Source organism: Pristis pectinata, chromosome 26 (genome assembly GCF_009764475.1).
Source record: "Pristis pectinata isolate sPriPec2 chromosome 26, sPriPec2.1.pri, whole genome shotgun sequence".
Taxonomy (NCBI): Eukaryota; Metazoa; Chordata; class Chondrichthyes; order Rhinopristiformes; family Pristidae; genus Pristis; species Pristis pectinata.
Window position 1 is genome coordinate 25,153,382 of NC_067430.1, and position 22,059 is coordinate 25,175,440.

Here is a 22,059-nt window from a genome sequence, read left to right on the forward strand (position 1 = left end):
TTAGATAGCAGCCTTTTACTGTATTTGAGTGGTGGTGGTGACATTGAGTGTGGGGTTGGAAGAGGGGAAGGGGGAGTTGGGATAGGGATCAAATTAGCCATGCTCTTATTGTCTGGTAGAACAGCCCCAAGGAGCCATTGGTTATACCTGGAGTTAGTTGATCTCCACTGAAAACAGGTCAGCTTGACCCATCTTTAATTGGAGAGACCGAACATTTAGTGAAGAAATTGAATTCTTTTTAAACCTATGAAGCTTCAAGCATTTCCCACACTAGATCATGATGGATAAAGGAGAGACACCGATCTTTGGCTCACCTGACAAATTTTTTCTTTTCTGTACACTTGGATTCAGAAGAGAAGCAACAATTACATATTGGAAGAAAAAGCCATCAGTATTCTATCATGCTCATAGCTAAGACAGGTTTATTATTCATGAGAAGCTTCAGTTAGCCTCAAGTTCAGTTGTTCATTTTAGTCTACAGTAAGTTACCTTCTGTGATTCTAAACCAGACTCCAGTGCAGGTTGACTTGGAATACCTTAAGTTACAATATTTATGAGTACAGTTATTTTTAAGAATATCTATGGAATGTTATTTCACCAGTATTTGCCAACAGCTGACCGTTCAGGCATTGTATGAAGATGACGAGACACTTCCACCGTGACCCGTCCAATTGGTGTGGACGAAAGTCCGGGTTTGGTCAGCAGTTCATATGTGTGAGCACCAAAGTAATCCCTCTGTGCCTGTTGAATGAGAGAAGGATCACATTAGCAAACACGTAGAAACACAAGCTCAGGCCTACACTTCACAGAACTGGCTCAAAATGTCACAGTCTGCATAAATCAAGTGTGATGTGCTCATATCACGAAGATACTATTCAAGAGCAGTCAAATTAAATGTTCCTTTGAAGACCTGGTGGGTACTGACGGCAAAACTAGTCAGAAGGAATGGTCCCAAGGTTGACTTCTGGACAGTGATTAATTTCTACTTGAAAATACATCATTCTTTCATTGTGATTGGGTTTTTAAATTCTGAGCAGCCTCCCCAACAGTTGGGAGTACATTCACCATATGGACAGCCGCAGTTGTAATGAAGGACAATTAACCTGATGAAAGCATAAAGAAAACTAGGTTTATTACCATATTGTGGAAGTGGTAGGGGCAGGGTTGGAGGCGTGGGAGGGCGGGGGGTGGAAAAGTGAAGAAAACCACCTTGAAGGTTAGTCAGGGTCCCAGTGTGGGACCAGCTGAGGTGCTGGTATAGGATTAGGGGCATGGCTATACTCTGGTACATACATGGCTTAAAGTCGGCGAGTTGATTTTCCTGAGGAACTGCACCTGGAGAACATCAGTGGCTTCAGGGAGAAGGAAGAAATCAGACCAGTATCACTTGCTGCAATTGCACCAACCAGAAGTTCTCAAAACACAAGCGAAACATAAACCATTCACACTAACTACATAGCCTACCAATAAACGATGCCTCAGCCAAAAGATTCTTTGCTGACAGTAGCATATTCACACTGCACAGAAATTGATTCAAAGACTGCTGTAATCAAATACTTGTAGTAATGAGCAAAATGTGTAAATTCAGTTTTTGTTTTGTATTCCAGGTAAGGAAAAGTAATTCATTTTTTAAGAACATGAACCACAATTTTTGAGATGAAGCTTGCAAAGACAAAACCAAGACAACATTTTGCGAGTGCTCCATTTTGTTACACCGACGGATTCAGCAGCTCTCCAAGCTGCAGATGTTGGTAAAACAGGCTGCCAAACTCTTAATCTCCTCATCGTGGTTTCATCAATTCAGGGTTGAAACAGTCTGAGATACCTAGCCTTTCTCAGCTGAGGCCACTTGGGGAAACAAACACTTAGCAGGTGCTCAAGAATGACACTGCTAAGCCTAGCCAAGACACAGCTGTGAGGGAATCTTGGCAGAGTATCTGAGGCCATAAAAGTACACAGGACTAAAAAGGTAAGAGATGCGATCGATGCCACTAAAATGATTTGTACATTCTGTACCTGGATAAAGGTTGGCTGGAAGAACTTCATGCCTGTAACCATCAAAGAACGACAGGGCTGTACTGAAGCAGGGGCATGGGATCCCCATCTGTACACCAGTACTGACCACACGGCGCCAGGATTCCTATGGGCAGAGATGCAGAGTCAGTGAAGGTGTTGCTAGACCAACTATCTGAAACATAGCACTGGCGGAGCCAGGATACCATCCAAAGTCATCTGCCAGAGAGATTCGTGTTGAACCAAAACAACACTAGGAATTTCCTTTAAACGATTAAGCTTGTAAGAGTGGAAAGAAGATTTATGAGGATAAGATTTCTTTATTAGACACATGTACATTGAAACATACAGTGAAATGCATCTTTTTGCGTAGTGTTCTGGGAGCAGCCCGCAAGTGTCGCCATGCTTCCGGCGCCAACATAGCATGCCCACAACTTCCTAACCCATAAGTCTTTGGAATGTGGGAGGAAATCGGAGCACCCGGAGGAAACCCACGTAGACACGGGGAGAACGTACAAACTCCTTACAGACAGCGGCTGGAATTGAACCCGGGTCGCTGGCGTTGTAAAGCTTTACGCTAACCGCTACACTACCGTGCCTGCCCGTGGATGCTGCTAGGACTTGAGGCCTGAGTTATAAGGAGAGGTGGTCAGGCTGGGACTTTATTCCTTGGAGCATAGGAGAACTGACGGATGGCCTTATTAGATGGTGTGTAAGATATGAGGGGCATAGATAAGGCGAATTCAGTCTTTTTCCCCCCCAGGGAAAGGGAATCAAAAACTAGAGGGCATAGGTTTAAAGTGAGAGGGGAAAGATTTAAAAGGCACCTGAGGGGCAACTTCTTCCCACAGAGGGTATGTGGAACGAGCTGTCAGAGGAAGTAGTTGAGGCAGGTAGAACAACATTTAAGACACTTGGACATGTACATGGATAGAAAAAGGTTTAGAGGGATATGGGCCAAATGTGGGCAAATGGGACTAGCTTAGATGGGCATTTTGGTTGGCATGGACGAGTTGGGCTGAAGGGCCTGTTTCCATGCTGTATTACTCTGTGAGAGCAAAATACCGTGGCTGCTGCAATCTAAAGCAAATACTTGGGCTGCATCTGTGGAGAGAGAAGCTGGGTTAAATAGCTCAGGTCGACAACTTCTCACTGACCCGAAACAGTAACCTCACTTCTCTCCACAGATGTTGCCTGAGCTGCTGAATGAATCAAAGATTTCAGCCCATCGGGTGAGTAACAATCTCATCAGTACTATTCCCCTGCTGTTTCCTCACAGCTCTGCGAGTTTCCTGGAGTGCCAGTCCAATTGGTTTTCTAAAGTCCCCCATCGTGTCAAACACCCTACAGGCAACGATTTTCAGATCATAACTACCATGTTAAAAAGAGTTGCTTCATCAGTGACCCTACTATATCTTTCACCTCTTTTCAACACGCCTTGCACATTTCCATTTACATGCCATATTCACAGAAATTTATAGACAGAAGGAGGCCATTCAGCCCATTGTGGTCATCCCAACCTAAAATGGACTTTGGATTAATTCCACCTCCTTCTCCTGATCTATAGCGCTGCAGGTTTGGCTGTTCAGGTGCGCATTGCTAGTCAGTCTCCGAGTAGGTTCACAGAATAACTACAAAGCCATTTGGATTCACACAGACAGTAGGGTTACAGGGTAAACTACCAGAATCCAGCGGCAACTTCTGGACAGGTACCAGAAACCAAACGTGAGCCAGATCCAGAGGGGACAGTCTCTGTTTGCTATGGAGATTGGACATCGGATTTACACTCAAAATTGGTGCAAAATGTTTTGCACAAATGGCTTCTTTCTGTGCCAAAAGGTTATTAGGTTAGTTACATAACAACAAACATCATGTCATGGGACTCAGTGATAACACTCCTGTAAACCATCTAGAGATGTTTCGCTACATTATAAGCTGTTACAAAGGGTACCTGAAATGACACTGCACTGTTTACCTGCATTGCACCACCTCTATAGTTGCAACAATATATTCTGCATTGTTTTCTTTTTACTACCTTGATGTACTTAATTGTACAACAATGGATCTCCTATGGTACGGCTCATCCAAAATTGGATTCTATTTTAACAGGAAAAGGCAGCTTGTATAAAATACACAGATAATGCAATCAAGCTGCAAGGCTCCCAGACTTGCATATGGCTGGCAGGGACTACAGATATTTTACAAGTAGGCATGTACAAACTATTCTCTCACAATTCCACATCAGCCTCATGCAAGAAAAGTTTGTCCCGAGTTGCACTAAATCTTGTTGACCCCCACCAACCCCCAGCTCACTAACCTATATTGGTTCCAGGGAAGCAATGCCTTCATTCTGTATTTCTCACCTCCCTACCCTGCAATCCTCCCCACCCCTGCAATCTCGATCCCTTCAGCACGACTCATTCAGTTCTGGACTTTGCTCATTTACCTACCACCGACAGCCATGCCTTCAGTTGAGAGGGCTCTCAACTCTGGAACACCTCAGCTCCATCCTTTCCTCTTTAAGATGCTCCTAGAATGCTACTTTGGCCAAGATTTTGGTCATTTGCCCTCATCTCATGCAACTCAGTGATAAACACCAGCTAGAGATGTTTGCTATGTTAGAAGCTATAGACAGGGTACTTCAAATGACACTGCACTGCATTTCCTCTGTAGCTGCAACACTATATTCTGCAACTTCTTTTACTACCTCAATGTACTTATGTTTGGCACGATCTGCCGGATGGCACACAACGTTTTTCACTGTATCTCCCACACCTGACAATGATAAACCAATTTCAATTCCAGTGGCATTGCAGTTGGTGTCAATACCCTAGGGCTCCAGCAGTTCAGGTGCTATAAAACTCTGGCTGCTGGCTCTTGCACATTCCTGCAACTGCGGAGGTTTCCTTCAAGTGTTCTGATGTCTTTCCACACCCCGAAGACGGCGCTGGTAGGTTAACTGGCTACTGTAAATTACCTCTGGTGTAGAGTAATCACAAAATAGGGAATTGATGGGCAAGTGAAAGAACAAGTTGCAGGGCTATGGGATGCAAGGAGATGGGACAAATGGGCTTGCCCTGTTGGGAGCTAGCATGGACCCACTGGACTGAATGGCCTCCTGTATCATGCTAAATAACCACCAGGATCAATACCCACACACTCAATTTCAGATTTGAAAAATCAGCTGTATTTATCTGGGAATGACGTGTTTGAACCTCAAAACTTATTGGAACGATCACAGGATATTTACAGATTTCAAACGGAAACACAACCTAATGAATTGGATATCAAATTGGACTGGTAAAGCATTCAATTTCAGCATCTAAGCTACAAGTAATTGCAGCAATGATCTTGTCATGAGGCAAAGAGCAGAGCAGGTTGCTGCATTGCCATACAACCTTTAGATTATAATTGTTGACACAGTTTAATCACTTTTCAAATATTAGTTTAGTGAAGTATTTGCATAATACCTGACAGTCCTGAACTGCCTTCTTGAAAAAACTGATCAACCAGCAGGTTCTGTAGCTCTTGGGTTTGCATCAAATGGCATCTTTAATTTTCCCAAAAAAGAACACTGGTGAGGGAGAAAAGCAGAGAACAAATTGGTGAATATTTCATCTGCAACTGAGTAGATTTTCCAAGTGCGTGAGAGAATCCCTCAAAATATCATCCCATTCCAGGAACCTGGGACTCCAACTTCTGAAGAGTGTTAAACAATCCAAGGATTCTATCCCACTCTTGTAAGACTCTTGTATGAATAAAGACGAACTCTTGATCTCTCAATCTACCTCGTCATGGCCCTTGCACCTTATTGTCTACCTGCACTGCACTTTCTCTGTAACTGTAACAGTATATTCTGCATTCTGTTTTTATTTCCCCTTTTGTACTACTTCGATGCAATTATGTTTGGAATGATCTGTCTGGATGGCTCGCAAACAGAAGTTTTTCACTGCATCTTGGTACATGTGACAATAATAAACCAATTACCAAGATAAACCTCTCAACTTGTAAATAACTGGCACTGCTATGATAGCAGAAAAATTGCTCACCCACATTCTCGGAATTGCAAGCTAATGAGAATCAATGCTTTTATGTAGAATCAAGGGTTTTCCATAGCAGTTTTATCACTTCGAAGAAAACCTAACGCTTGTAAATCTTTACATGTCATTTTTGATTTGTGTACTGCTTGCGTGCAACTGCAGTCCCCAAGGGATTCCCTCCTTACATCTCCGTCTTCTCCACGGACACCTCTTAAAACCCACCTCTGTGACTGTCACCTCCCTCAATACTTCACATGGCCCAGTCAAACTTGGGTGTTTTAAATGAGTTACAAGGTTTGCATTAATATTATGCATCAAGGTCATCCACACCTTCTGATGATGCAGCCACCTCTCCACATCAGTGCAATTCCACCATAATTCAGACTCCAGTTAAATTCTTTAGCTGCTTGTCTTAGAGCATGAAGCCCTGGGTGTAGGAGATGATCTTTGAAGCATAGAGAGCCTGCAAAGGAGGGCAAAGAAACACCACTTCAGTGTTAACATTACGTGTGGACGTTTAACAAAGTTGGTGTACAGTGGTATCCAACAGTGCCTTTGTACATTGCCAGATGTGTTCTATAATCTACAAAACATACGTTCTGATTGATGTTTTTAGATTATAGAAACACATCCGGGTAATGGGTAGAAGTGGAAACACCTCTTCCATTCTGCAATAACTATGCCAAATTAGAGGGTGCCAAAAATGTTGCTTGATCGTGCTGTGCAGTGCAGCGCAGCAGGATGCTTTGCTACCTTCAAGTAATTACAATACACAGCAACATCAGTGTGAGGGCTGATCTCCAGACTGGCGCCTCCTGCCTGAAGAAGAGCGTAGGATCTTAACCCGCCCCACCACCCCCACCCCCCCCCCCCCCACACCCACGACAGGAGCTCAGTGTAAAAACCCTCCACTTGCTTAAGTGCATCTCCAACAGTCGAGAAACTGGGCATCATCCAGGACAAAGTGCCCACTCAAATGCTACCCTCACACACCATCCCAAATATATGCTCTCTGCTGCAAAAAGCTAATTTTTTGAGGCATTCATACCCTATGCAATGACAATAAACTTGAACTTAGAGTCATACAGCACGGAAACAGGCCCTTCCGCCAGCCCAACTGGGGGCCCCCCCTGTGCCAACCAAGGTGCCCATCCAAGCTAGTCCCATTTGCCAGCGTTTGGTCCATAACCGTCTAAACCTTTCCTATCCATGTACCTGTCCAATTGTCTTTTAAAAGTTGTTACTGTACCCGCCTCAACCACTTCCTCTGACAGCTCGTTCCACGTACCCACCACTCTTGTGTATAAATAGTTGCCCCTCAAGTTCCTATTAAATCTTTCCCCTCTCACCTTAAACCCATGCCCTCTAGCTTGTCTAACTTGAATGCCTCGATAAGTTGCAGCAAGATTCCCCACATACCGACACAAATAAAACATTCACAACTGTCTGCCTACCAGCAAACCCACCTTGCGTATATCTTCCAGGAATGCCTTCTTATCGCCAGAGAATTTCGACTCCTTGGGGTCCCGACAGCTGCTTGCTGGCTATTACCACGCTCATCTTTCAGGGAAGACAGGCACCTTCGCAAAGACAGCCTCACCTACAACGTGAAAGGACGGAGTTCAGTTCATAGCAGGGTAGCAGGTGATTCAGTCAATGCTGTCGCATTGTATCTGCACATACTTCAATAGCTTCTCCATGGCTTTTTAAATCCAGTTTCCTCTTAAATGCATCCACACCATTCATTCACTACCCATTGGGATCAAGTGCTAGATTTCCAATCTGTCCATGGGTAAAGAGGTTATCATGAATTCCTGACTGGATTTGTTAACAGGTATCTGTATCTTGTAATTTATGTCCCTGGTTTTGAGCCCTTTACAAGGGAAACCTGTTCTTTAAGTCTACCCTATGGAATCCCTTGGTTTAAAGATTTCTATCAGATCAGCTTAGTCTGTTCTAGGGGAAAATGAAAGGCAGGAGTCTGGTAAATCTCTCCTGATGGGTATAACTTCCGTGGTGCCTCTACTCTTTTCACGTGCCCAGGAATGGGCTAACCAAGCTCTCCACAAATTTCAGTGTGCGCCATGACTCAGTGGTTAGCCCTCTCGCTCAGGTCAGGCCGAGGAGAATTCAAACTCCCGCGCCAGCCACGAGCGGAAGAAAAACTGGGCTGACACCAAGAAAATGCAGAGGTCTGAAAACCAGGCCTCCTCTGTATAAAAGATCCCACATCACTTTCAAAGTGCAGGGGAGGTCTTCCCAGCACCCCGGCCAAGATTTATCCCTTGACCAACGTCACCGAGACAGATTATCTGCCTCCTGTCATGCTGATGCTTGCGAGATATTGCTGTACGCAGATTTGTCACCGTTTCAGGTGGCACAGAAACAATTCATAGAATCGTACAGCACAAGAAACAGGCCCTTTGGCCCATCGTGTCCATGTCAACCCTTTTATTGCCCATCTACACCAATCCCATTTGCCCACATTATGGCTGTACCCTTGTAGACAGTGAGCTTCAAATAAGCAATTAATGGATCAACCAAAGGATACAAGGGAGGAGAGATTTACCGAGGGAGGTTCCAGGAACGGGGAACTTTAGTAACAACATTACAACATTGGAGAAGCCAGGATTATTCTTGATGGAGCAAAAGAGTTTGAGAGGAGATCTGACACCATGTGTGTCTGTGTGTGTGGGGTTTGGGGGGGCGGTGGGGGGGGCACGGGAGGGGTGGGAGTCTCACTGAAATTTTGTGGAGAGCATCCCTGGGGCAGGCACGGTAGTGTAGTGGTTAACAATAATGCATTACAGTGCAGTGACCCAGGTTCAATTCCGGCCGCTGTCCGTAAGGAGTTTGTACTTCCTTCCCCCCCCGTGTCTGTATGGGTTTCCTCCGGGTGCTCCGGTTTCCTCCCATATTCCAAAGACGGACAGGTTAGGAGGTTGTGGGCATGGCTACGTTGGCGCCGGAAGAGTGGCGACGCTTGCGGGCTGCCCCCAGAACAATCTACGCAAAAAGATGCACTTCACTGTGTGTTTCAACGTACATGTGACTAATAAAGATATCTTTCGTGAAAAGGGTCAAAGCACCACAAAAGTTATACCATACTCCAGCTTTCCTTTTCCTCTAGAACAGACGAAGCTGATCTGATAGAAATCTTAAACCAAGGAATACCCTGGGGTAGACCTTTAAGAACAGGTTCCATTGTAAAAAGCTCTAAAGCCAGGTCTGTAATTTCAAGATACTAGTTAACAAATCCAATCAGGAATTCAGGATGAAACCTCTTTACCCATGGAGTGATTGGAAATAAGATTAGGCAGGTTTAGGTAAGGTAGATATGTTTTATTTTGTGTCCGGTATGTGGGGGATCTTGCTGCAACTTACTGAGCATTCAAGTTAGACAAGCTAGAGGGCACAGGTTTAAGGTGAGAGGGGAAAGATTTAATAGGAACTTGAGGGGCCACTTTTTCACACAGAGGGTGGTGGTTAGGTGGAACGAGCTGCCAGAGGAGGTGTTTGAGACAGGTACATTAACAACTTTAAAAGACAGTTGGACAGGTACATGGATAGGAAAGGTTTAGACGGTTATGGGCCAAACGCTGGCAAATGGAACTAGCTTGGATGGGCACCTCGGTCGGCACAGCCAGTTGGCCGAAGGGCCTGTTTCCATGCTGTATGACTCTAAGTTCTAAGTTCAAGAAAGCTGTTCCCATTGGTTGGTGGTACAAGGACAATGGGAGGCAGAGTGTTGGGCAGAGACGAGTGGGGAAGGCACGGAATGGGAGAAAGAATTTTGTTGGCTTTGCTGCATTCCAAGTGGCAGTTTACCAAGGACCCAGAGCTTGCAGCTGCAAGGGTGATACAAGCACAGACAATGAGTTCAAAGGGAAAATTGGATAGCTGCCAGGGAAAATAACTAGCAAGGAAATAGGAATGCTCAGCAGGGGAGCTGGCATGGACTCAGTGGGCCAGCCAGTGAGCTTCCTTCTGTGCTACAAGGACTCTATAATTACCACCATAAATACACACATCAACTGGCATTTATCTGACGGGTGAACATCTCACGTTGCAATCTCGAGATATTTCTTTCCCAAACCACAGCCACTCAACACAAGGCACGGGCATTTAAACCAGCTCTGCCGCACCTATAAGAGTGACTGGCACTCCAATTCCAGCGAGGAAATGGCCGTCCATTTCCCGTGCCCTTCTGTCCCGCCGAGTCTTTGATCTGCGGCAGCAGCGGCTTCCCATCGGTGTCCGAAACTTGAGGATATTCGCCGTGATTTCAATCAGGAACGAGTCGAGTTCCGTCTTGTTCCATTCCTCAAACACCTCAAGATGGAATAAACAAAACGTGTGATAATCAAACAACAGTCAGGATTCCCATCCCCCTTTAATTACACAACACGTCTAAGAGATCAGTTAAAAACAAATATTTTATAGCTAGAAATTATCCGGAATGGCTCTGATGGTGAAATAAATATCTTACTTTCAAATCGACCTGTGGAAACAACACCGACTAAAATTCAAAGTTTCATAGGTTGAACAATTTGGAGGCTATCCTTGCAGTGAACATGCAGGGAATAGTATGGAACAGGATCAGGCCCTTCAGCCCACCATATCTGCCCTGACCATGATGCCAGTCTAGGTACTCCCATCTGTCTGCACACGGCCCATCTCCTGCTATTCCCTGCCTGTTCACATGTCCGTCCAAATGCCACCATTGTATCTGCTTCTACCACCTCCCCTGGTAGCACGTCCAGGCACCTACCCCTCTCTGTGTAAAAAAACTTGCCTTGCACACCTCCTTTAAATTTTCCCTCTCACCTTAAACCTATGCCGTCTAGTATTTGACATTTCCGTCCTGGGAAAAAGACTCTGGCCATCTACCCTAGCTGATCACTCTCATAACCTTATATACTATCAGGTTGCCTCTCAGCCTTTGACACTCCAGAGAAAACAATTCAAGTTTGTCCAACCTCCCTTTATAGCTAATACACTCTAATCTAGGCAAGATCCTGGTGAACCTCTTCTGCACCCTCTCCAAAGACTCCACATCCTTCCTACAGTGCATACAAAATGTGGCCTAACCAAAGTTTGATACAGCTGCATGACTAGGCGACTTTTGCACTCAGTGCCCTGACTGATGAAGGCAAGCATGCCATTCACCTTCCAAACTCCTCTATCCACCTGTGTGGCTGGCTTTCAGGGAGCTAATGGATTGCAACCTAGGATCCCTCTGTACATCAATGATCCGAAGGGTCCTGCCATTACTGTGCACTTTCCTCTTATATTCAACCTCCCAAAGTGCATCACCTCACTCTTGTCCAGATTAAAGTCCATCTGCCATTTCTCCACTCGAATTTCCATCTGCTTTAATCTCCTGCTGCATCTTTTGGCAACCTTCCCCACTGTCCGCAACCACCAATTTTTGTATTGTTGGCAAACTTATTAAATCGGAAGTTATACCATGCCGGCTGATGCTGCTAACCTTGGACATTTCATCATGGGACATGTGGAGAATGTCCTTCATCAGGTGATAGGCTTCACAGATCAACTGCATGTCTCCGTACTCTATGCCGTTGTGGACCATCTTCACGAAGTGGCCTGCCTCCCTCATCTCCCACCTGGAGGTAGAACAGAGATCATCAGAATTTACTCTCAAAGCCGTTTATAAGCATTAGCAATCAATTACTGCTGGGCAGCACAGCAGAGCCGCTGCCTCACAGCTCCAGAGACTCAGGTTCAATCCCGACCCCCAGTGCTGCCTATGTGGAGTTTGCACATTTTCCCTGTGATTGTGTGGTTCCCCACCCAACCCTGAGGTTAAATTGGCTGCTAATAAATTGTCCCTTGGAGGTAGATGGGTGGTAAGATGTGGAGGGGATTGATGGGAACGTGGGGAGAGTGGGTCACAGGAAAAATTAGTGGGGGACATGGGATGGTTCTGTGAGCCCGACAGGCTCAATGGACTGAAATTCCCCACTTTTTCGTCGTAAGGAAATATGAAATGTAGGATAATTTGCACACAGCAAATTCCCACACAGGGCCATGTACACCAACGTAATAATGAGCAGATAATGTTTCAGTGGTGGTTGAAGAGATAAATAACATTGGGAATAACACCTCTGTTCTGCAAAATAGCGGCAACGGGGCAGATAAAGACAGTAATTCCAACTAGGCGGCACTCCCTCAGTCCTGCACTGGGGTGTCAGCCTAAATCAGAATTCTCAAGCTGTACTCGATCCCACTCAGAAGCACGACAGGCACAGCGGCACACAACTCTGCAATCTCAAACAAAATGCATGAAGTTTGAAATTATAAAATTGTTAAAAACATTATTATTTATCAGGTTCAGTATCAGTGCTGAAATGATTTAACCCGTTTGTTCCGACACTGGATCACGAACAGAAGTTAGAATCGGGGAAACGTGCAAGACCAGATCAGATTGTGCAGCTAACTTGTGAAGCACAGACTGTGTGCTGTTGTACACGGGCATGCCAAATGTTAAACATAGCATGTGATCATTATATAGAGATAAAATTATGACAACTACAGATGCTGGAAATCTAAAACTGCTGGAGACACTCATTTCACATCTCAGACCTGAAACGTTAAGTCCTTCTCTCTTTCCACAGATGCTGCCCAATCTTGCTGAGTGTTTCCAGCATTTTCTGTTTGTATTTCACACGTCAAATCACAGCCAGTGCAGTAAAATGTCCCGGTTTCTGGAGCTGTTGTGATTCTGCGGGGCAGTTAGGATCAGTGTTGCCTTCTATGTACCAACATGGGCAAGTTATCGCCAGCCTTGGTTATTGCATCCTGGGCAGTAAAGTCTCCAGTCTCCGAGACACGATGCAATACTCTTGCTCTTATCCACCATGCATTTTGATCCACAAAAAGCACAAGACTTACCCAGTCACAACATGGTTCACCCGTTCCAACCTTGGCAGCGATACTCTGGAAGATGTCCTTGATGTGAGGCCTGTGGAGCCACACAGAAAGCAGAAGTTAACCCCGAGTCATCCGTCCCATCCCATCCTCAGCACACATCCAACAAGGATGACAGTCCCAAACGATTCAACAGACTTCTGTCACTGAGGTGCTGGAAACCTCCTGACTAATGAAGTAGCAAACTCCTTCGGAAAGTTAACTCAATGTGCAGGATATTTTAATCAGAATTTTCTGCAACCAGGCTGTGCTTGGCAAGCCAATTGCCAATAGGATTTTCTTCGATTCCATGTGAATTATTTCCTCTCTACTTTGTCAAGATCAAATGGTTCTAAAAATACAAACAGTTTTTAAACAGAAAAATATTCCTTTTCCTCAGCCCCCTTCACCTACAGCCCATGAATCTATCTCCCTTCCCAATGGCCAGCATTCTACAAGATAGTTGCAGGATTCAGTGACTCCTCACTGACCATCTACACAGGGGCACCTCAAGGCTGCGTGCTTAGCCCCTGCTCTACTCCCTATACAGACAACTGTGTGGCTAAGCACAGCCTCAATGCCATATACAAATTCACCAATGACACCGCTGTTGGACGAACCACGGGTGGCGATGAGTCGGCGCACAGGAGCGAGATGTGACACCTGGTTGAGTGGTGCTGCAACAACAACCTCTCCGCTCTACGTCGGCAAAACTGAAGAACTGATTGTTGACTTCAGGAAGGGGAAGGAGGGAGAACATGCGCCAGTCTACATTGGGGATCCCTCCGCCTCCACAGATGCTGCCTGACCTGCTGAATTCCTCCAGCAGTTTTTTTTTGCTTTCACAACATCATTGGGCTGTATCGGCACAAGTGAAGGTCTTTCACTGTTGCAAGGTAGGGATGGCAGCAGCCAAAGGGCACAGGAAGATCCCACACAGTGATAACAATCCTAATTGAAAGTTCATTGTTGACCAGGAACTGGGGAAGCAATGCCCATATTTTTCTTCAAAATACTCCCCTCCCTCAGCATTGTACCCTGACCATCAATCTCTTGCCCCAACCTCTGTCACCGGACTCGAACCCACAACTTTCTGAACTAAGAGCGCCAACCCAACCAAGCCGTGGCTTAGAGCCGACCTTGAATTGACTGGGAGCCACTGGAGCAGCATGTGAATATCCAAAGGACAAGTAAAGTTTTGATTACAATCAGCTTTTGCTCCACTTCAGTCATTGGGATTGGAAATGTTATTGTCACATGTACCGAGGTACAGTGAAAAACTTGTCTTGCACACCGATCGTACAGGCTCAATTCATTACACAGTGCATTGAGGTAGTACAAGGTTAAAACAATACAGAATGCAGAATAAAGTGTCACAGCTACAGAGAAAGTGCAGTGCAGGTAGACATAAGGTACAAGTGGATAATGAGGTAGATTGTAAGGTCAAGCGTCTATTTTATCATACTAGGGAACCATTCAATAGTCTTATAACAGCAGAATAGAAGCTGTCGTTGAGCCTGGTGCTACGTGCTTTCCAGGCTTTTGTATCTTCTGCCAGATGGAGAGGGGAGAAGAGAGAATGTCCAGGTGGGTGGGGTCTTTGATTATGCTGGCTGCTTTACCGAGGCAGCGAGAGGTAAAGACAGAGTCCACGAAGGGGAGGCTGGTTCCGTGATAGCGCTGGGCTGTGTGTCCACAACTCTGCGGTTTCTTGCGGTCCTGGGCAGAGCAGTTGCCATACCCAAGCCGTGATACATCCAGATAGGATGCCTTTCTACGGTGCATTGGTAAAAGTGCATCATAATTGCAAATACTTGAGCAGCACTTTCAAACTACGATCATTGCAGAAATCATTTTAAAAGAATGAGGGGCTGGGATTAGGAATCAGAATTGAACTGGTGTGTGCCAGGCAGTTGGTGGACATACCAAGCTTCCTTGTGTCCTCCAGGCATCAACGAAGGTCCGTATCTAGCTCCGTCCTCGCCACCACTGACTCCACTTCCCCACAAACAGCAAACCCTTGGCTTTCAGCTCTGTACATCTCCGCTACAGAGAGGGAGGGAAAGAGTGGATTGTTCACAGCACAACAGCACACAGAACATGTGGGACAAGATCATGCAGCGAAACAATGCTATCAAAACTTTGACTGTAATTCAATGCCAGAGTGAACCACAGTGTAAATGCTCCCAGAAAGGCACTGCGTTACATCACTTCATTTCATTGTAATGTCCAGTCAAAAGATGCAAAGAAGTTCAACGTTAAATCTGTATTTGTGGGTATACAATGTACTTTGCAGGACATTGGGGACGTTAGCTAAATATCCTTCAGTTGGAAGGATATTCCAGTCTGCAGGATCAGTCAACAGCATTTTAAAAAATGAGAGAAAATAAGAGTTTATCAAGTCAAAGTCATAGAACCAGGGCCGGTCAAGGAGGCTGGTCACTTAAACAGGAGCGCATTAAAATTTCTTTGTGATGAATCTCTCGAATTCTCTTCCTCGGAGAATTGTGGAGACCAGATCAATAGAACTATTTAAGGTTACACTTAAGAGGTGGATACACCTTTGAAAGATCTGGGAATGGAGGGTACGGGGAACTGGCCAGAGGAGAGCTGAGTGAGGACAACGTTGATCAGTCATGGTTGCAATTGAATGTGTTCTTGTAGAATAAATTCCATCCAATCGTCAAATAATCCCAACTTCTTCCTAGGTATAAATGTTGCTTATTACCAGGTTTCTACAACACTTCACAGCAGTTCCCCCACACATTCCCATCAGAAACGCAGGCTGTTATAAACTGTAAACACTGTAGTCACACTGACTACCTGTAGTCACACATGACTACCTGTAGTGTACCATTTCCAGGGCTCGTTACAGTGAACAAGCCTCTTTCACTGTATATGGGAGACCAGGAGCGAGGTCTTATGTTAAAATAGGCATGAATGGTCCAAAGACATTGACCTAGACTTTGTACAGATTACAGAAGGTTCATCTCAAATTGAAATCTCTAGGAATGGCCCGATACTTACCGTGGTATCATTGTATTCAGAGTTCCCTCCGTCAATGATGATATCGCCTTTCTCCAAATAGAGGAACCTGACAAGGCAGGACAAAGTAATTCTAAGTCAGTGAGCTGGAGCAAGGCAGCAATTGGATCTAACATGAGAGGGTAATGAGCTGCCCTTATACAGGCAAAACGCAAGGACAAAAAAAAGAGGATTTAGAAGACAGGGTCCCTAATAGCATAAAGGGTTACAAGGATACAATGTAGTGGCAATTTGATAGATTTAATATTGTGAACAGCTTTGACTGATAATTGAGGTCTTCCTATTTCAGAATCTTGACAGGGATGGTGGAGGGGGATGGGAGGCAATAGTGGGGCACTGCTGGGTGTCATCAATGTTCACGGAGAATTTAATGCCATGCTTTTGAATGAATTTGTCCGGAAATAGCTTGTGTCCAGGAAGCAGTAGAGGGCCAGAGACAGAATTATTATCACTGACATATGACGTGAAGTGTGTTGTTTTGCGGCAACAGTACAGTGCAAAGACATAAAAATCTATAAATTACCAAAATAAATAAATAGTGCAAAAAAAGGAATAATGAGGTAGTGTTCATGGGACCGTTCAGGAAATCTGATGGCGGAGGGGAAGAAGCTGTTTCTGAATCGTTGAGTGTGGGTCTTCAGGCTCCTGTACCTCCTCCCCGATGGTAGTAACAGAGAAGAGGGCACATCCTGATGGTGAGGGTCCTTAATGACAGATACTGCCTTCCTGAGGCACTGCCTCTTGAAGATGTCCTAGATGGTAGGGGTGGGTTGTGTCTGTGATGGAGCTGGCCTGAGCCTACAACCCACTGCAGCCTCTTGCCAATGACAGATCTGAAGCAGTGATGATTCTTCCGACCACGACAGAATAGACAACACGGCCAACGATCGTGGCGAGGTGTTGGAAGTTGGCATGGTCAATCATCTCACAGGGCACAGATGGCTCGAGGAGGTGTTACGACTGGCATGTGATGGGCACTGTGACAACATGCACTATTTTGGTACAGTAAGCCCTCAATTCATGAACACATGATTTATGAATTTTCACTATTACACCACTGACTCTTTGGGTTCTGCGTCTTCGATGATAATATATTGTACCTAGATCCCCATAATACATTCTGTTCAGGTTTTTTTGATTTACAAAATTTTACTTAATGAAATAACTTCAGAATGCATCCTTTTCCTAAACCAGTGGACGGCTGTATTGTGCTGGAGTAGAAATCTGATTGGAGGGATTCAAACAAGGAGGAGATGGCCACACACTGGCCAGGTACAACACTTCATTAGCCCGCGTTGGGGTGCCATCTGGAACTTGCAGTGGCCCAGGGAGGGGCACAGCTCGTCCCGTGGTGCCCTGGAGGGGAACAGTTCATCCTGTAGTGCCCCCACCAAAGGGGTTTCCCAGCCACATCCCAAGGGAGAGCCAAGCGAGGAGGGGGTTGTAGCAGTTGGCCGGACACTCAGAGGCCAGCTGACACTCTGGAAGATGGTGACACCACACAAGCATCAGTTGAGGAAGAGGGTGGACCTCTCTGGGCAGGCAAACGAAGGAGGCAAGATTGGGGGTTTCCCCAGGAGCGTCTACAACCCTACCACTCATACTCATGCCATTGACACAATAAAGGACGGACACCAAAAAAAACCTGTTTATCTGCTAGCCCCTGCTTGGGACAGGAGTTTATAAGTATCCTGCCACTGAACCTTTGCCACTCCAATACTCAACAACCTCTTCACCTGGAAGGTGGTCAACGTACCAGTCTCTGGATGAAGTCATCAACCGCCTGGCCGGCCTTCACCAGGAGAAACGATGCGGCGAGGTTTCTTCAGTTTGCTGACCATCTCCTCCAGAGAGTGAGCACCAATCACCTTGGTCCCTTTGGCCTCCTTCTCCAGGAAGCTGTCCACTTTGGAAACCGTTCTATTGAAGGCACAGACCTGGGGCACAAACACAGAGAGTGCTCACTGCACCGTCACTACAGCTGTGCAGCTATGTTGAAAATAGTTTCACAAGTGTCTGGGGCAGGAGAAGGCGAGCCAAACAGGAGAATGAGATCATGTACATGCCTACAATTACTCAACCTTAGACCAATGGGACTTAACTTTATCAGTCTCTGAGACTGACCCTTAATAGAAACAAACGTGATCCAAGCTGGTAAAAAGTCAGCATTATTAAACTCTCCAGTGACACCAATGCCCCTTTCTCTCTGTGCAGAAATCATCCATAGAAAACAAAAGAATCACCTTTTAAATATTAAGTGCACAGAGAGTTGGGTTGTATTGCAGATCCTTGAAAACATTCACAAGTGATTGTGTTGCAAAGGCCGAAGCAGATAGACCGCCACAAACAGAGCTCACAGGCAGGAGTAACAGAGCCCACGTGTTTGGTCTGTCAGCTGCAGTCATTTCGCTGGTTTCTAATTCTGCTGATAGCAGGGAGGAAGGCAACTGTACCTGCGTCCTGCCGCACCACTGGGTTCCGCGGCCCAAAACACTTCACATTCAGGCAGTGGCCGCAAGAACTACCCCAAGTACCATCTGGTTCACCAGCACACTCCACAGAAGGAAATCAGCTGGCCTTACTGGGTTTGGTTTATGTGAGTACCACCAGCCCTAGAGGCAACGCAGTTGACCTTTGAACCAGCCTCTGAAATGGTCCAGCAGGCAACTCAGTTGTATCAAAACCACTTCAGCTCTGGGGCACATTTGGCAGTGGCTCACCACCCGCACTCACTATGGGGGTTCACAATGTCAAATAAGTCACTTTCTCTGTCTGTATCATCAGAATTGGCCATTTCCAGTGGCGATATTGGCTCGGTATTGCTCTCTCCATATGTACAGTCTGTCCCGATAGGCACGTCCTACAGCCCTGCGTTCACAACTTTTCACGGTTCTTTGTCTCTCACTCTCCAAACTGCCCTCACCCCACACCTTTTATTCTAGTTTTGCCTCTCTCTAAAACTGCCTTCATTGAACCACTGACCAACGACCTCAACTACCTACCCCTACAGCAACACTCGCCTCACCCTATCTCAGATATCCCCTTTGCCCATGCATTTTATGCTTTCCTTTTGTACTACCTCAACGTCTTACATTGGAAATAATCTGTATGAATGGCATGCAAACAAAGTTTTCTCCGTTACCTTGGTAATGTGACAATAATAAACCAATAAACCTCCCCCACCTTCTCTGCAACTTGTTTTCTCCTCGTTCCAATTCCGACAAAGGGCCTTCAGCTTCAGACATTAAATCTGCTTCTCTCTATAGATGCTGCCTGACTTGCTGACTATTTCCAGCATTTTCTTTAGGTTCCACTACCAGCCTCCACACTGGTTGGTTGAGGAACATTAAAACGCTGGTCTCATTACCATGTCCAAGTTCAATGAAGGGATTAAATAAAAGCAAAATGTGTCATTTTACATTTGATAAATGGCAACCAGGCTGCACACAGCAAGATCCAACCAACAGCAATGAGATGAACCACCAATCGGAAGAGACTTACCACAAAGCCATGATCGTTCATGTTCAGGATCAAGTTTTGGCCCATTACTCTGCCAGTCCGATGAGTGCAATATCAGCCCTGTGGAGGAGGACAGAGAGCACTTTCATTCCGAGTCTGCTTCCATTACATTTACATAGAACAGTACAGCTCAGAACAGGCCCTTCGGGCCCACAATGTTGTGCTGACACAGCTATTCCCTCCTACCTACAGAATGCCCAATATCCCTCCATTTTCCTCTCATTCAAGTGTTCATCCAGTTAAGATATCTTTATTAGTCACACGTACAGCGAAGCACACAGCGAAATACATCTTTGCGTAGAGTGTTCTGGGGGAAGCCCACAAGTGTCGCCATGCTTCTGGCGCCAACATAGCACGCCCACAACTTCCAAACCCGTGCGCCTTTGGAATGTGGGAGGAAACCGGAGCACCCGGAGGAAACTCAGGCAGACACACGGGGAGAATGTACAAACTCCTTACAGACAGTGGCAGGAATTGAACCCGGGTCGCTGGCGCTGTAATAGCTTTGCGTTAACCACTACAATCCAAACTCTTAAAAGCCCCCAATGAATTTGCCTCCACCACCCAATCAGGCAACGCATTCCAGGCATCCGCCACTCTCTCAGTAAAAAAAAGTACCCCTCACGTCTGTTCTGAACCTCCCCCTCTCACCTTAAATGCATGCCCTCTGGTATTGGATCGCTCAATAATGGGGAAAAGATATTGCTTATCCACCCTATCTATGCCCCTCATAATTTTATACACTTCCAACAGATCACCCCTCAGCCTCCACCGCTCCAGAGAAAAGAACCCAAGTTTGTCCAGCCTCTCCTGATAGCACATGCCCTCTAATCCAGGCAGCATCCTAGTGAACCTCCTCTGCACCCTCTCTAAAGCCTCCATCCTTCCTATAGTGAGGTGACCAGAACTGCACCCAGTACTCTAAATGCAGCCTAACCAGATTTCTATAGAGATGCATCATAACTTCTTGACTCCTGTACTCAATACCCCCATTAATAAATGCAAGCATTCCATAAGCCTTCTTAACCACCCTGCCTACCCGTGTAGCCACTTTGAATGAGTAATGGACTTGCACCCCAAGGTCTCGCTGCTCTTCAACACTGTTCAGGGTCTTGCCCCAACCCCAATTTATACCTCAATCACGAGAGTTGCAGAGCATACAGATATTTACGTTACGGCTATGGTCCACATCACTTCTTGTAGGGGAGTCACTGTAATTAAATGAGTGAGCAGTGTGGTACGATCATCCTTCTACAGGATACTCAAACTGTTGGTTCCCCTCTATTTTTAGCATCATTTCCATACATTCCTACTTCAACCCCTCTTGCGGAGGAAGGAGAGAACACATCATGCTCCCTAACTGAGGGATGGAAATTTATAGATGAACAGCTGGTCAATACGTCAAGTGCCGGACTCACTACTCCAATCGCTCTCTGGCTGTTCGAGCACAAAGTCACAGAAAAGCTACGTCAGAGCTAAATGAAAGGTCTCTTCAAGACAGCAGGACTTTGTGTTTTCACCAGTTTTGGCTCCCATAGCAGACACACACGGGACATACAAACCGGATGGTCAACGACAAAACACTTAGCCCACAGCTAAGGTCACGGCAGCTTTGATTACAGTGCAGTAGCTGTTGAAAATGGCAGTGGAGAAGTGGCAAGATGTGCTCAGTGCTTCCAAACCTATGAATGCTCAGTCAGCTGGCACACCAGAGGTCAATTCACTCCCTCTTTGATATGAGAACTGGCCAAGTATAGGAGAACGAGTTGAGAACAAGGCGCAGCTTTTCCGCCCAAAAGCATAGAAAGGGGAACAATTGCAGTGAAAGCTCGAAATGCTTTGCAAAAGGCACCTCCCTGACACAATGATACGTGCGGGCAATGTAGTGTTGCACAGAGTGGATCATCATGTTCAGTCCTTGCATGTGCCTTCGACTGGGGCGCAACAACCAGCCTGGTCTAAGAATGAGAAGGGTTCTGTTTAGGATCCCCATTCAGTTTAGCTGGCTGGAGAAAGTGTATATGTGCGGGCTTCCGCATGGATAGCTGCCCCCCCCCAATGCAACCTCATAACACCTTCCCTCCCCTTCCTACCACTCCTTCCAGGAGAAACCAATAAAACCCCACACCCCAAAACAGATTGATTGGCTTACTAACAGTACTAACACAGTAAAGTTCTGGGGGCCTTTTAAAACCCATGGAGTAATGCATCAGGTACAGAAAAGTCACTGTAAAAACATTGTGGAAAGGCAAAGTCTTTTTCTTCAAAGAAAAGGATCAATGGCCCTATTGCAAAAGTCTGTTTTAACTCAACAGCTGGTTGGACATTATGAAATCTGCCCTGTATCATCCTCAAGTTTCAGTTTGGTTTGATGGTAATTACAAACATGAATCCTGTTAATTCCCCTTTGCACAACTTCCCTTTATCAGAGCAATGCTATTCTTAATTTAATACTTGCTGCAAAAATCTTAACTACTGTATTGCAAAACAGTGCAAACACTCCCAGGATTCT

The 22,059-nt window shown here is 45.6% G+C and overlaps 1 protein-coding gene across 1 annotated transcript; it reads right to left on the bottom strand.

The window, feature by feature from the left end:
* Positions 1-405: 405 nt before the first annotated feature.
* Positions 406-19,600, bottom strand: pgd (phosphogluconate dehydrogenase). Its single transcript, XM_052039297.1, is given in 21 exon segments — positions 406-687; positions 690-744; positions 2,021-2,140; positions 5,484-5,587; positions 6,382-6,471; positions 6,474-6,516; positions 7,520-7,576; positions 7,579-7,635; positions 7,637-7,653; positions 10,199-10,222; positions 10,225-10,254; positions 10,257-10,313; positions 10,316-10,385; positions 11,545-11,664; positions 11,666-11,680; positions 12,969-13,038; positions 14,910-14,986; positions 14,988-15,029; positions 17,785-17,832; positions 17,834-17,965; positions 19,530-19,600. Coding segments are annotated over 21 exon segments (1,338 nt in total). The 5' UTR covers positions 19,575-19,600; the 3' UTR covers positions 406-622.
* Positions 19,601-22,059: the final 2,459 nt, after the last annotated feature.